This window comes from Cygnus atratus, chromosome 6 (assembly GCF_013377495.2).
Source record: "Cygnus atratus isolate AKBS03 ecotype Queensland, Australia chromosome 6, CAtr_DNAZoo_HiC_assembly, whole genome shotgun sequence".
In the NCBI taxonomy this organism is placed as follows: domain Eukaryota; kingdom Metazoa; phylum Chordata; class Aves; order Anseriformes; family Anatidae; genus Cygnus; species Cygnus atratus.
The window spans coordinates 20,023,393-20,037,284 of NC_066367.1; the positions used below are offsets into that span (position 1 = coordinate 20,023,393).

A 13,892-nucleotide genomic window follows, 5' to 3' on the forward strand; every position below is an offset into this window, starting at 1 on the left:
TTTATAATAGTTTATGTGAAGCCAGATGCTAGGGGCTGTTTTAAAATTACAGCTGGAATTCTTTCCAGGCTTAGATCCTGCAAATGAAGTGTCAGGGCAATTAAATATCAACTTTATAGGCCAAAAAGTCTACCTCTGCCTAGAGGTTGTGTTTGAACCAACTGAATTCTCTGACACTATAGTAGATTAACTGATACCAAATTTTATTATTAAATTACAAGCTAATTTCTCAGATTCCCTTGTCTGCTATGGACTTGTTTTGGCATGCAGTTATTTAATGGCACTGCTCTGCTCTTAGAACCCTTTGGCTGCTGTACCTTTGCTCCTGGAAGCCCTTCTCCTGGTGAACCTCGTTCTCCTTGAATACCTTGTGGTCCTTGAGGCCCCTGTTAATGTAAGTTTAAAATGGTCCAGAATTATTCAAATCAAAACCAGCATGTTCAGTGTCATTGTAGGTTATAAGCATGTCTTTGGATGTTGATGTGTAGTTATAACCTGTTAAAAATAATACAGTAATATGATATTCACAGTGAATCAGTGACAAGCATTCTGGCCTGCAGCAATAACAAGGCAGACAGTATTACTTTTCTGGTTGCTTACAAATCACAGATTATGTAGCTGAAATTGATTTTCCTTACGCTTTTGACATCTTTACTCCCTAAACTTTAGTTTGGTTCACAGATAGTTACTAATCATTATTAATGTTTCGGTGTAATTACAAGAGAGGAAAAACCAGAGTAAAGACCATGCACAATGGTACTGAAGAAAATGTAGCTATACAAAGTTTTGATGGCAATTGATGAAGAGAATAATAGCACATTTTTTCTTTTTGAAAGCAGATCTGATAGGAGCATGAGGGGCAAGTAAAACAACTAAAAACTTTCATTAAATGCAGGTCCAAAACCTCTCCATTTTGAGCCTGTTTCACAATGTTTTCCTGCATCTTTATTTTTTTTTTTTTCTATTTCTTGAGATTGCACATACATCAGAGAATGGCAGTAGATTAGGCTCTGCTTAACCTAAATGTACTTAAAAATGGTTCTGTATATGGCTTTAGAACTAAGTCTATTTCCTAGGTAAAGCTAACTGCACTGCATTCAGCCATAAAAAGGAAAGTCTTTTGTGGCAAATAAATTAAAAAAAAGCAACAAAACCACACACAAACTTTTAAAAAATCAACTTCTCATGTCATATCAATACAGATATCATGGCTAACAAAGATGTACATCCCCTGTTCATCCACAAAGCAGCTCTTTCTCTATGCTGTTATTAAAGAGACCCAGGAAGCATCACTGCACAAGTCTGACTGACTGTCACCACTGGTCTTATTAGTAGTACTCTGTTGTTGTGAGCTCTTTAACAAGAACTCGCTTCTCTCTAAGTGTATTTTCAATCAGGCTTGAGATCGGTTAGTTGAGTGATGAAACCATCTTTGTTTTGGAAGCACCTCTTTTGAAATAATTGTTACAAATCTTCCCTTGTCAATGGGCAAAAGCTACTTCTGAAAAAAAATGGACAATATTCACTTTGTGGTTGTACCAGAGTTCTTTCATCCTGGTGACAAGAATCATAGAATCATCAAGGTTGGAAAAGAACTTCAAGATCATCTGGTCCAACCATCACCCTACTACCAATGTCACCCACTAAACAATGTCCCTAAGCAGTTGAGTCTGCTGTATTGTAAGTAGCTCAGCAAAAGGGCATGTCTGACACTTTGAAAAAAGGGACTATAAAACTGGCATACTGATTTTCTGAATTATCACATAGAGATTGACTTTTTTTTATCGAAAAGAGGAAGGGAAAAGCCTTCAGGTCCAAACCTGCTATAAATTCTGGAAGTCAAAAATTTTTTAATTTCTTCCTCTGTTATCTTTAGTAAAGGCAATAATGGTCAGATTATGTTATCTGGTACCATTTGTACAACCTGAATGTCTTGATGTAGGCTGTTTCATGACAGTTTCTGATGTGTCAGTAGTTGAAATTAATCTCTCCCTCAAAGCTTGTACTAATGTTCTAATGATACTGAAAAGCATTCAACTTCAAAGTCATCATATTTGGATTTGAATCTGTCAGGGTCAGATTTATGTAAATATTTATTTGGTTTTGCACAAGGTGTCATTTTTTCATAGCTAGTATGAGACTAAGATTCTTAGAAAAGTTAAGGAATTGGACACATTTTCAGTTTATTAAGGGAACTGAAAGTCAGACAATGTAGTGTGTATGATAGTGAGAACTAGTGGACAATAAAAAGAGCATCATTTAACATACACATATCTCTTTTAATAGGGAAACACTATCTTCTAGTAGGGTGAAGTCCCACTTCCCCCTCACCAAATAAAAAACAGACATACCAGAATTCCTGGCTCACCAACTCCAGGTGGGCCAGCAGGGCCTGGTCTTCCTGTCAAACCGATGTCACCCTTCAAACAAAGATGTATTTTGAAAATGCTTGATTTAGATATTTGTATATCTAGCATATAACAACTCATCAGACAGTCTGTCTGAAATATGTGAAGTAGGAGAATACAGGAATGGCAGAGAAAACCTGACTGTCACCTCAAAACCTCAAACTAACGCAACATGCAAGAAGCAACAGACATTGAACTGGTGCATTTTCACAGCCATTAGGGGACAGCCTCATTTCTGCATTTAGGAGAACATAATGTTGAATCTAAAGGATTAATTATTCCCATCATATTCCTTGTACATTATGTAAGTTAAAGTACTTTTCCAACAAGTCCGTATTTCTATCTTAGTGTTTCTTTTTTCCTTATGCTCACCCTAACCAAGAAGCCTGTTTTTCACAGAATAATTTTTGTTTAAGGCTACGTATGCATTTTTATTCAGCTATACGCTCCTTAGTTTGGCTTACATAAACCATAAAAACTATTGTAAAAAAAATACTTTAAAGTACATACTTCAAATGTATTTCTTTTTCCTTTTTTTTTTCCCCGAAACAGTTTTGATCAACATACAAAATACATCTCCAGTACCACAAAAAAATAACCATCTGGGGGCTTGAAGTCTCATATACCTTAAAGTGTATTATCTCAGCTGTCTCAGTCTTTGTTCTTGTCCTACAATACACATAATACAGAAGAAGACAAGTGCTTGTACCTTTGGGCCTGGTAGTCCTATTCCAGTCTCTCCAGGTAAGCCTGGTGGCCCCGGGAGACCTCTTTCACCCTTTTAAAAGAATGGAAAAAGAAACAATTCTGCACATAAATCGGTGTCTAATGAGATTAGTTTAACTCAGTTTGTTGTAAAAGAACAGATTTTGAAGTTTATTTTTTGTATATCCTGAATTTCAGACCATTGGAATTGTCTTACACATTACTTCATCTCTCTTTCAGTGCTTCAGAATTCCCTTTATTAAGAGCATAGATTTTCCTGTACAAAGTGATACCAGGCAAAAATGGAATAATGCTTTGCTTCATGTGGGATATGAGTTTTTCCCACCCAACTGCTATATGACTCACTGTTGGCCAGTAGGCATTCTAAATATGGTGCAAAAGGAGATACCAAAAGAGATATCAAAAGAAATAATGTCCTTTCTAAAGTAGAGAGAAAGCAAGGTAGCGTATAAAACTGGTATATTTTGCATTAACAGGTAATGTGATATTTGATTTCAAAATAAGTAATAGCATTCGTTTTCAAGTTTTTCTTGAAACACTCCTTTTTAGTAGCTGGAGAACCCCTTAGCCTTGGCTGAAGTATTCAGCCTAAGGTTTGTCTGAGAAGCAAAGTGTAACTGTAATCTCTCTTAATGAAGTTAAAACAGTCCCCATAATTGTGTGTAATATTCAGGGATATATGTGTCTTCTGTTAAACTAGTATGATAAAGATACCAGGTTATTACAGAACCACAGAATGAAGTCATTGCTATTGGTATACCCAGAATTTACAAAGGGGAAAGTAAGAAGTACCCCCAGCAAATCTTAATGACTTAATAGACGTAAATCCTGTTTGTGAAACAAATGGAAGAAAAGATATTTACGGAGGGGACTGGATCTTGCAGTGAAACGTGTGATTTCTGGGGCCCACCTTCATTCAGAGGGCCTGCTGCAAAACTATGTCCTGAGTTGCACTCATCCTGGTGACTTTCAGATATCTTCTGCTGAGCATCAGTAAACAATAGGATTACTAATTTTTAACTATAGAATTCTTGAGAATGTATAGTTCCAAGAGAAGGCTTTATATTTGAGATCCCTAACAGAATTCCTGATTGGCACTTAGGGAAAAATAGTTTTAAATTGAAAACTGAACAAATGCAATACTACACTGCTGCTAAGTAATATTCTGTGATGCAGCCATATTTTAACTGTTTATGAGAGAGGAACAGTTTGATTTGGACCTGAATCCAACATAAAGAACAAATTAATACCTTTCTTAGGAACTTAGAATACAAAGAGTATATGATTTACTAGCAATATCACATTCAGATGCATCCCCTACAAAAAGGATATGGGCTATAAAATTAAAAGCATTATAGTTGTGAGGATGTGTTAAGATGCCTCTTAATGTTAAGAAAGAGAAGAAATAATGCAATTCTTGCCTTTGATCCTTGCAGGCCTTCAGGCCCTTGATCTCCAGCTTGTCCTGGTGGACCCTATTAAAACAGGTGTAGTTTTAATGAGATTTTTCAAGGTTTCAGAACAATGGCAATTTGGAAAACAATCTCTCATTTGCTATAACCTATACGAAAATACAAGTTACAAACATTTCAGAACTGAAGCTATGCTGTCTGGTGCATGTGTAGGTTCAGTTACTCTGGTTCTTGGGAGAGATGATTTGGCTCTACCTCTACTTCAATACAATAAAAGGTAATCTATTGTGAAGATTTACTGAAGCATGTATTATGGGCTAAGCTTCTTGGCTTTCAGCCAGAATATTGGGATGAAAAGAGAATAAAGCGTTCCTATGTACTTCTGTGAGATAATGGAATAGTTAGACACTGAATGGGAAATTAGTGATTTTATTTTTTATGGAACTGCATTTGCTGTGATATTTGAGACTAAATAAAGTATGAGGGTGATTTAGTTGTCTAGACTACTCCTCCAAATTGTTAATGTTGCTGTTTAAGAAGATAGATTTTGGATGCCTTGAGCTCAGTGGCTCAAGAATTCTATGAAAGTTGTGGCCTGGTATCGTTTTAGAGCTTTGAATCCCAGGAAACCATTTTTTTCTGTTCTTATCATTTCTTCTTTATTTATTTATTTACCTGGAGTCCTCTTGTTCCTCTGGGGCCAACTGGACCTTCAGGACCCTAAAAGGCAAGTAAAAAAAAGGGACACTTTTCTGTATATTTAAATTTGGTCAAAATCATTTATGTAACTTTTTATTAAGGTATATGATTTAGATAACTTAATACTAAAAAAAAAAAAAGTCAAGAGAAGCTCAGCACCAGCTCCTTTTAAGTGGACTGTGGTAATCAGAATACAGAATAAGAATGAATAGAGTTAATTATCAAGGATTCATAGTCCAGGATTAAATTCTTTTTCATTGAAAATATTCACAGTGATTATACACCAAATATTAAAGATTGGTGTTGTAGTTAAAAAGCCTTTGTTTCATTTTCATCTCTCATTCCCCCTGACTACTACTTCAAGACTTCTCCTGTTTCTGTTAAAGTCAAGTAGAGTTTTACCATTGTTACAAGCAGGTTTAGACTTGAGCCATAAGAAGTACCACATTAAAATACAGATGGAACTGAGAAAATTACTGAAAGTGGTATCCTTGCTCACTTTAACTTTTTCAAACTGTCCATTCTAATTTCCCTCAGCTTTAAAAATTGGTATTTGCCTTAAATCTGTCATCATGGTTGTTATTCAGGGAGTTGTATTTTCTTCTGTATTTTACTTGTGTTTCCTGAAAGCCTAACAATTTTGTGGCTACTTACTCTGTCTCCTTTTATCCCTGGGATTCCACATTCACCTCTTTCACCCTTAAAAGGAAAAGGAATAAATATTTATTCCCTTATAGAATATATAGGATATAGAGCACATCATCCTTATTCATTGGGTGCCTTAATTAAAACTCATGACCTAAATGTTATTATTTTCATGACATATTACAGCAATCATGCTGTAAGTTCATTGGGGTAGGGAAACATATTCCACTAGACCTTGTGCAGCACCTGGTAAAGCGATGTCATTGTTCATCACAAGTATTCACTCGAAATATGGCAATAGACATAATAAATAATAATCAAATTTTGATACAAGCAGTTTTGACTAAAAGCGGTACCTTCTCTCCTTTATACCCAGATTTCCCCTGGGAAAAAGAAAAAAGCAAAGCAGTTTGTAAGAATATATAACCCAAAAGAACAGCATTTCAGGTTCTAATGAACAGTTACAGGATCTCTCATAAACATTGCAATATGACTGTAAATACTACTTCTACCAGTCATGATAGATGTTTTTATATGTGTGTACAAATCTTAGAAAGCACCATTTGTCTGGGATTTTGATTATGTAATAGCAGATCAACTAGAATTAATATTTCCATCATAGTGAGAGGCATTCTAAAATAAGAAAGCAAGAAAAAAGTCACTAAATAATAAGAATGTATTGAATAAATATGAACAAACAAAGCAGAGCGATTAGTACATGAATGAATTCAGTCAGGCACTAAGGGTCTAGTACTGTACTTACTCCTATATGTATTTCTTTCATTTCTTTTTCATTACTATTACACTTTGGAACCCGTATTTGCCAAATAGAAAACTGAAACTGACCCATGAAGATGCAGGCAGAGTGTCAACTTCTGTAATGTTCGTAGATTATTATATCAAAGCTTTCCTCTCTTTTTAGGATGAACTATGTATTATTAGAGAGTATTTCTAGATCATTCTTACAGGTAGGAGTTATTCCCTCTCTTTAAGCAATGATAGTGTTTTCAGCTTTTTTAGTGTTAATGAATCATTAGCTGGTAAACCAGAATTGAAACAAAAACGTTTTGCCTTTTTTTTTAATGTGCCATTTTTTATCTTGAAGTAAATCAACACAGCTCATTGGAGAAAAAGGGGAAAAGTATTTTTTTTTACCTCTATTCCATCTCGTCCTGGCATTCCATTAAGACCCGACTCTCCCTGTGAGTAATCCAACATCAAGATCAGTGAAATCAGGAAAAGTTAGTATTTTCTGGATGAGCTGAATAGGTATCTCAGTGTAGTACAGGACGCATACCAACTCCTTTTTACACTCTGATGATTTTATGTTAGATGTAAGACACTTTTTGTAAGGCATCTTTTTCTTTACTATAGTGAGAAGGGGTAGATTAAGTATAAAGAAATTAATAGATGGAAAATACATGGGCAGTATTGGCTTAGTATTTCCATATTAACAAAGTTACCAAATCTTTTCCCCAAATCTGAAAACTCGCATCACCTTTGCTCCTTTCAGGCCAGGAGCTCCATCATCCCCAGTGCGACCCTTTTTACCCTGAAAGTAACAAAATAAAATTCTTATGTTAGTCACATAATTTTATTTCACAATATATAGACTATATATTTATGTTGCTTCCTATAGATTTACTTTTAGAACATCTCTGTATTCACCATAGCCTTGAAATTAAATTTCTGGGAGCAGCAAGACTGGCTCAATAGACAACAGTTTTTCTCAAAACAAAAATTGGGTTCAGGTACATTCCTAAAAACTACCAACAATGAAATAAATCTTGTTTTGTACTGTGTATCAATTATTCGACAAAAAGAAAATGAGAAATGACAGCTACTTACAGCAGGGCCAGGAAGGCCTCTCTCCCCCTTTTCACAGTTACATATGGCAGCCTGTGGACACTTTGAATGAAAACAGTAAATCCAAATCAGTACATTTTAATAAAGAGAGAAAAAACACTTGAACATTACTTATAAATTCCTGAATAGCTACTGTGAATGCACCAGAAATGATCAGAAACCTGTTATATTTACATGTTTTACAGAAAGTTTTTAGCCATCAGTTTACCACTCATGAAGAATGTGGCCTCTGTACTCCAGCCAAAAATCCATATTATTCCTACTCTTGAAATTTCAGTCATCTTGATAATGGCTTTACCTCCAAACTCCTCACAAGGTCAGTTTATTAGTATGATGAGTGTCTGTGATTATTGGTCCGTTTTGATTAGTAGTCTGTGTAGAGATAGCCAAGACAATGGAGTAAGAAAACATCTATTACCCTTTTTACCTTTATTCCACTGCATGTAGAATAAATTATAGTCTATCTCCAGATTGATTTATAAACTAAAGATGTAATGGATGGATACTTTTTTCTAGTTAGTGCTGTTCATTGTAATAGTTTTTATTTTTTTATTTTATTTTTTCTTTTTCTTTCATCTATGCGGTCATGTGCTCCAGTCAAATATCATTGTGGTACATAGTTACATGATTTTTATCTGTGATTTTTTTTTAATCTGTTATATAATACAGAATGTGTACAGCTTCTGGGGTAGTTTTTGGCAGAGGAATAGAGAATGTTGTTTTTATTTTTGGTTGTATTATTTCTTAAACATCCACTCAGTTTGGAGACATCTGGTAGTGAAGGGCTTAAACACCATTCTTGTCTAAATATCCCAGTGCTTAGTAATGTGTCTTCCAAGGGTAAGACTGAATGACATGCTACTTATTTATTTTGAAGGAGAAAAATCAACACAACAGTGAAAATTAAAATGCTTCAAGGTGACAAACACTTAAAATATATAAATGTTTCCTTGAGCTGCTCATCAGAATGGTCTTTCCCTGAGATGACTATAACTTAAGTAGGACTAAAATCTTTAAAAGAAAAGTTAATTTTATTATACCACAAAATGGCAGCCAGACCTACCAGTGCCTACAGACAGGGTGACACAGTGTGGAGAAACTGGAAAAGTGCAGTGCCAGAACTTTATTCCAATTTCTTCCTTTTCTTTAACTCTTTATCATAGGAAGGTCATTAAGGGCTAGAACTGCACCACATTCAGCTCAATGTCAAGTTTTCTTATCCACTGAGTCTCTTGGATGGCTTTCTGAGAAATATCAGCAAATTCTCACTAACCTTAATACTCACACATTGTTCTTTCTCAACTTTGAGAATAAGGAGAAAAAGTAAATGAATTTAGGATAGCAAATTAAAGCTCTGTTGTGCAAATACAAAAACATGTAGTTTTACTTGAGGACAATTCCATTGGAGTCCATATATTACTAACCCACCATACTAACAGCTTTCTTGAATTTTATGTTTAATATAATAGTAAATGTCTATGGGAATATACTAAGCAGGAGTGCTGTATGGGAAAAAATACTTACCTCTTCCTCAGACAGATCTTTCTATGAGGACAGATATTGGAAACAACATTAGAAACTTAATGTCATAATCCAGCTCTACAGGAAGAACAATGATAGATGTAAAAAATAATTCTTTCAGCAGTTAATTAAATTAAGCAAATAACATATTAAGTAACATTAATTAAGTTTTAATTAACGAGAAAAACATTAGCAATCTCCATTCTAAAAAAGTAATTTTAATAATTTCATTTCCTATTATAGATTGTTGACTGCACAAATCACCCACTCCTTGTCCAGCCATAGCTTGCTACAATTACAGTCGTAAACAGACCTGAAACAACAGTTAGCTAGGTATATGGGAACAGCGCACTCAGGGACTGTGCTGTTTCCAAAGTGCTGAATAGCAGCAGCCCCCTAGTATAAGTGAATGGTACATATTCTACACTTGAGAAAACATCAGATGCTCTTCTGATTGTGCCTAACAGTGTGTGTACAAAATGTGAACAGTAATAGCTTAGAAAAGATTTGACTTTCAGCATATTTCTCTTTGAGAGTCATCATCAAATTAGCTCTGTTGTTTTTTATAAAATCTGTACAGCTGAAACACCCACACGTAATGTGTTCCTCCAGCCTTTCACAACTGATGTAGTCCCTTGAGAGGACATAAACGTGGTGAGGAATGGCAATGTAATACAAATATCTAAAATCCACATATATGCACATACAATTATGCCAAAACAATTATTTAAAACAGACATCACTAAAACAGATTTGATAAAGTGTGCTTAGTCACTTGAGGGGTGGTTACTGTGTTACAGAAAAGTAATGGTAATAGCAGAGAAGATAGGAAGGGTGATATGCAGGGAATCCAGTGCAGAATGGCAGGCTGTCAAAGTGAAGGACAGACAGGAAGGCCAGCTTGTATGCAAGCTCTAGGCCTGTATGAGATCACTCAGCTGTTGGTTTCACTACTAAAGTCTCCTGGTTGTTATCCATATTTTCTTTATGTATGGTCAAATCAGGACTTTATCCACAGCTTCTGTCACCAGATTTATAGTAGCCTAGGCTAGAGCATGGCACTGTTCTCCACACTTGGCAAGGAATGTTATTTATAAATCAAGCTTACACACAGAAAAGAGGCACCCAAGCAAAACTTCAAGCTCAATTTACACATTTCCTCTTAAATATGGTGTAGGTTTTCCATGAAAATTCATGTCTACGATCAAGTTCAGATTTGATCTGAATTGACATAAGGTCTACAAATTTATTTTCACTTCTGCAAGAGCTGCATCTTTTTTGATACAATGTCACATTCCTGCTTGCCACAGAAGAAAGCGTTAGGATGTCAAAATTCATTGTTTTAAGAAAGGAGCTTTAGAATACCTTTCTTAAGAGGAGAAAAAAACTGATAAAAATAACTTCACAACAGGTCTCCTTGAGTCTAATTCAGTTCCAGGTTCAGTATTTTGGCTGGCAACCTGAACAAAGAGGAGAGAAAGGAAAACTACACTTTGACACAATGGTTTTATTAATAAGTGTATATTAGCGAGCTACTTCAGTATGTAAAAATAATTTATAATGCTTTAATAATAAGCATTTGCTTAAGATAAGCATTTCAAGATATTGGGAGTAAGAGTTTTTTTCACATGTTCCTCTAGCCATTTGTAAATATTTCTCTGTACATACCATTTCTTTGAGAACCTTCTCCACAGTTCCTTTGTCCTGAAGGTTGAAAACGAACCTGGATGCTGGGATACTGGCCAGGAGCCGGAGCTTGGCAGCATTGCTAACCTCGTCAGCCACTCTGGTCATTCCCATTGTGAACAATACAATTCCTTGGTGTTTAGCGTCAGCTGTAGCTGCAAAAATATCTGGGTTTCTTGGATGGTCGACTCCATCGGTGAAGAGCACAGCTAGTTTCACGCTACCTGGAGTCCCTTCAGTCATGTAGAGTTGTGTGAGGTTAGTAATAGCATAAGTTGTGTAGGTACCATGACCTATGTAGGTGATTGGAGCAACGTGGGATTTGAACACTTCAGGACCTTTCCAATTACGGAAAGTTTGTTCTATGAAAACAGTGCTGCTGTACTGGAGTAAGGCCATCCTCCAGCTAAGGGTCCGTCCAGAACTAAGCTGCAGACCTTTCATTCTGTCTACTGTTTCCAGTACAAATTTTTTCTGCTGTTCGTGATTATAATCCTTAGCACTCTCGGAGCTGTCCAGTAAAAAAGCAATTTCCAGAATGCAGTCTTCATCTAGAATAAATAGGTAGGAAGGTGAATGGAGTGTTTTCATACTAAATCTCCTTATACCCTCACCTTTCTGTGTATTTTAGGCTTCAAAAGCAGTTCAGCTGTGGAAGTTTAAGAAAACATCTGTGATTCCAAGAGTGAGACCCTTGTGAAGGTAGAGCATATAGAGGCTGAGGAATTTGCTCCAGAGCAGATGCCCTGGGAACAAGAATCTAAAGGTGAGGTAGTGTCATGGAATGTGGAATGTTGCAGTGGTGTTTATACATTCGTTCTGTCCTCATGCTGGGTAGCAGGATTGGGGCTGGAAAGATGGGAGGGATCTTACTCACGAAAATGAGTATTATTGAATGAGACTTTGGAACGTGATTTACAGAGGCAGGTTTCTGTCCCTGACACTCACATATAGTGACATAAAAAATTCCAAGAGCAGGATCTGCACTGGTGTACACTGGAGAGTAATAATTTTCTGAACTACAGTTGTATTACTCTGATAGAAATGCAGTTACAAAAGAAATAATTACAATAACATGCTACCAACCATATTAAAAAACAAAACAAAGCAAAAACAAGTAATCTCCTCTTATAAAATACACAAAAGGGGAGGGAGAGGAAAAGAGCAAAAAGATTGAAGTACAAAAATCAAGTGAAAACCTAGAATGAGGTGTCTCGCTGATTATAAGTAGTATCTTAGAGGGCGAGTTAGCCACATAGTCCTGAGTAAATGAATCAAGGAAAAGAACAACACCTATTTTAAAATGATAATACTCACCTTGATCACTTGGGCTGGTATATTTTTCCACAGTATTTGACAGAATGTGTTTAGGTTTGGGTCTTCTCAGTCCATAACTTTTTTCTTCTCTGAGATTTTCTGCTAAAAATTGATGTTGTTCAAGTATCCACAAAAGCCACCAGAGTCTGAAGAACATAATTTGTTTGGTTTCTGTTTCCTAAACAACATAAATAATAATACAGTAGTAGTTCAGCAGTACACAGACAATAAAAGTTCAGTTTTGCTTCGACAAGTTGCTTAATAGGCTGTTTTTTCAAATATTCCCTAAAAATGAGCTGGGTTTTATTTTCTTTAGGTAAGAGCTTCTCCAAAATATGTAATAAATAATAAGCAGAGACATATTGAAGTGATTTTCAGGCATAGTGCATACAGTTAGAGCACTTGAGAGGCAGACATTTCATATACATATTTCAGTTTTCTCTCTTGCTGCCTGGTAGCGTTTGTAAAACTAGCACTTCTCAGAAACCGTAACCTTGGCTGTGCCCATGTGGATGCAGAGTGAACCCCAAGTGAACTTCACAGGGGTGTTTTTTGAACTTGCTTTGCCAAGGGTTGGCACAGAAAGGAGAAGGAAGAACAGAGGCAGACTCAAGTCTTTCCATTCTCCCTACTCAGGAACCCTCTACCACTGAGGGTCTCAGCCGTCCTACAGAGGAACAGTCATGGCCTGAGGTTGCTGTCCAGACATGAATGTACCTACGGTGCAACCCTGGGGCTGCAGAGTGCTGAGCCCAGGATTAAGAGCTACCTATAGACAGGACTTCTTCCTTCTGCAGCGACTGAGCTGTTTGTCCTGGGCTCACAAGCATACCCAGAGCTCACAGACCGGTAAGTCAGTGCTGCCTCACTGACATCTCCCTGCAAGCTCTTCCAGGTCAGCACAGTACATAGCAAAAGGGCAGCTCAGTGTCAAGAATAAACCTGCCAGGACCTGAGCATCTAAGAAAAGTCGCTAGCACAGCTGGGTCTGCAGGGCTTTTCATTTCCTGATGGTTAGGGCAGGATTTGTGGTGCCCACAAACACAGAGAGGACAGAGGGGTCCTTACCTTGATGCTCCTAACCAAGAGGCTCTGCAGAGATGGAGGATGCTGCCCTCGGCTTGCTGGCAGCGGCGCTGTCCTGCCTGTGCTGGGTGCTCTGTGAGGAAAGGAGGGAGAAGTAGGTTTGCAAGCTCCTGTGAGAACTGATGTCATACGTAAGGAGGGGCCAGTAAAGGCAAGGAGAAAGGGGACTCACAGTAATTCTTACTCCCCCTTCTAGGCACCCACCCACACCTCTCCAGGCTATGCATATGTATCTCTGGTTTACACCCCACGCCCCTCCTCCTCCACCCTCCCCCCCACCATTTCCTCATACAGGTTTTCATGCATACCTGCACATGTATGGACGAGGACTGTTCGCACCCCAACACACTTCCCTACCCACCAGCCTACTCACATTCACTCTTTTCTCCCACCACCACCGCACACCTTTCCCTCCCATACTTCTGTGCATCTGTCAAGCTTTGGCAAAGCAGCTTTTGATACCGGGTGTTGTGTTTTCAACATCATCACAGTGGTCCATGCCACTTTCAGACCTACGTGAATCTCC

At 37.1% G+C, this 13,892-nt stretch overlaps 1 protein-coding gene across 1 annotated transcript in view; it reads right to left on the reverse strand.

Moving 5' to 3' along the window:
* LOC118259326 (collagen alpha-1(XXVIII) chain-like) overlaps nt 1-12,437 on the reverse strand; it is a 33,127-nt gene extending 20,690 nt beyond the window's left edge. Inside the window, exons 1-13 of the mRNA XM_050711713.1 lie at nt 12,281-12,437; nt 10,946-11,514; nt 9,281-9,301; nt 7,739-7,798; nt 7,389-7,442; nt 7,046-7,090; nt 6,247-6,273; nt 5,900-5,944; nt 5,222-5,266; nt 4,556-4,609; nt 3,118-3,186; nt 2,352-2,420; nt 318-386 (exon numbers count right to left, since the gene is read on the reverse strand). Coding sequence (XP_050567670.1) covers nt 318-386; nt 2,352-2,420; nt 3,118-3,186; nt 4,556-4,609; nt 5,222-5,266; nt 5,900-5,944; nt 6,247-6,273; nt 7,046-7,090; nt 7,389-7,442; nt 7,739-7,798; nt 9,281-9,301; nt 10,946-11,514; nt 12,281-12,437 — 1,284 coding nt within the window. The remainder of the gene's footprint in view (nt 1-317; nt 387-2,351; nt 2,421-3,117; nt 3,187-4,555; nt 4,610-5,221; nt 5,267-5,899; nt 5,945-6,246; nt 6,274-7,045; nt 7,091-7,388; nt 7,443-7,738; nt 7,799-9,280; nt 9,302-10,945; nt 11,515-12,280) is intronic.
* Nucleotides 12,438-13,892: the final 1,455 nt, after the last annotated feature.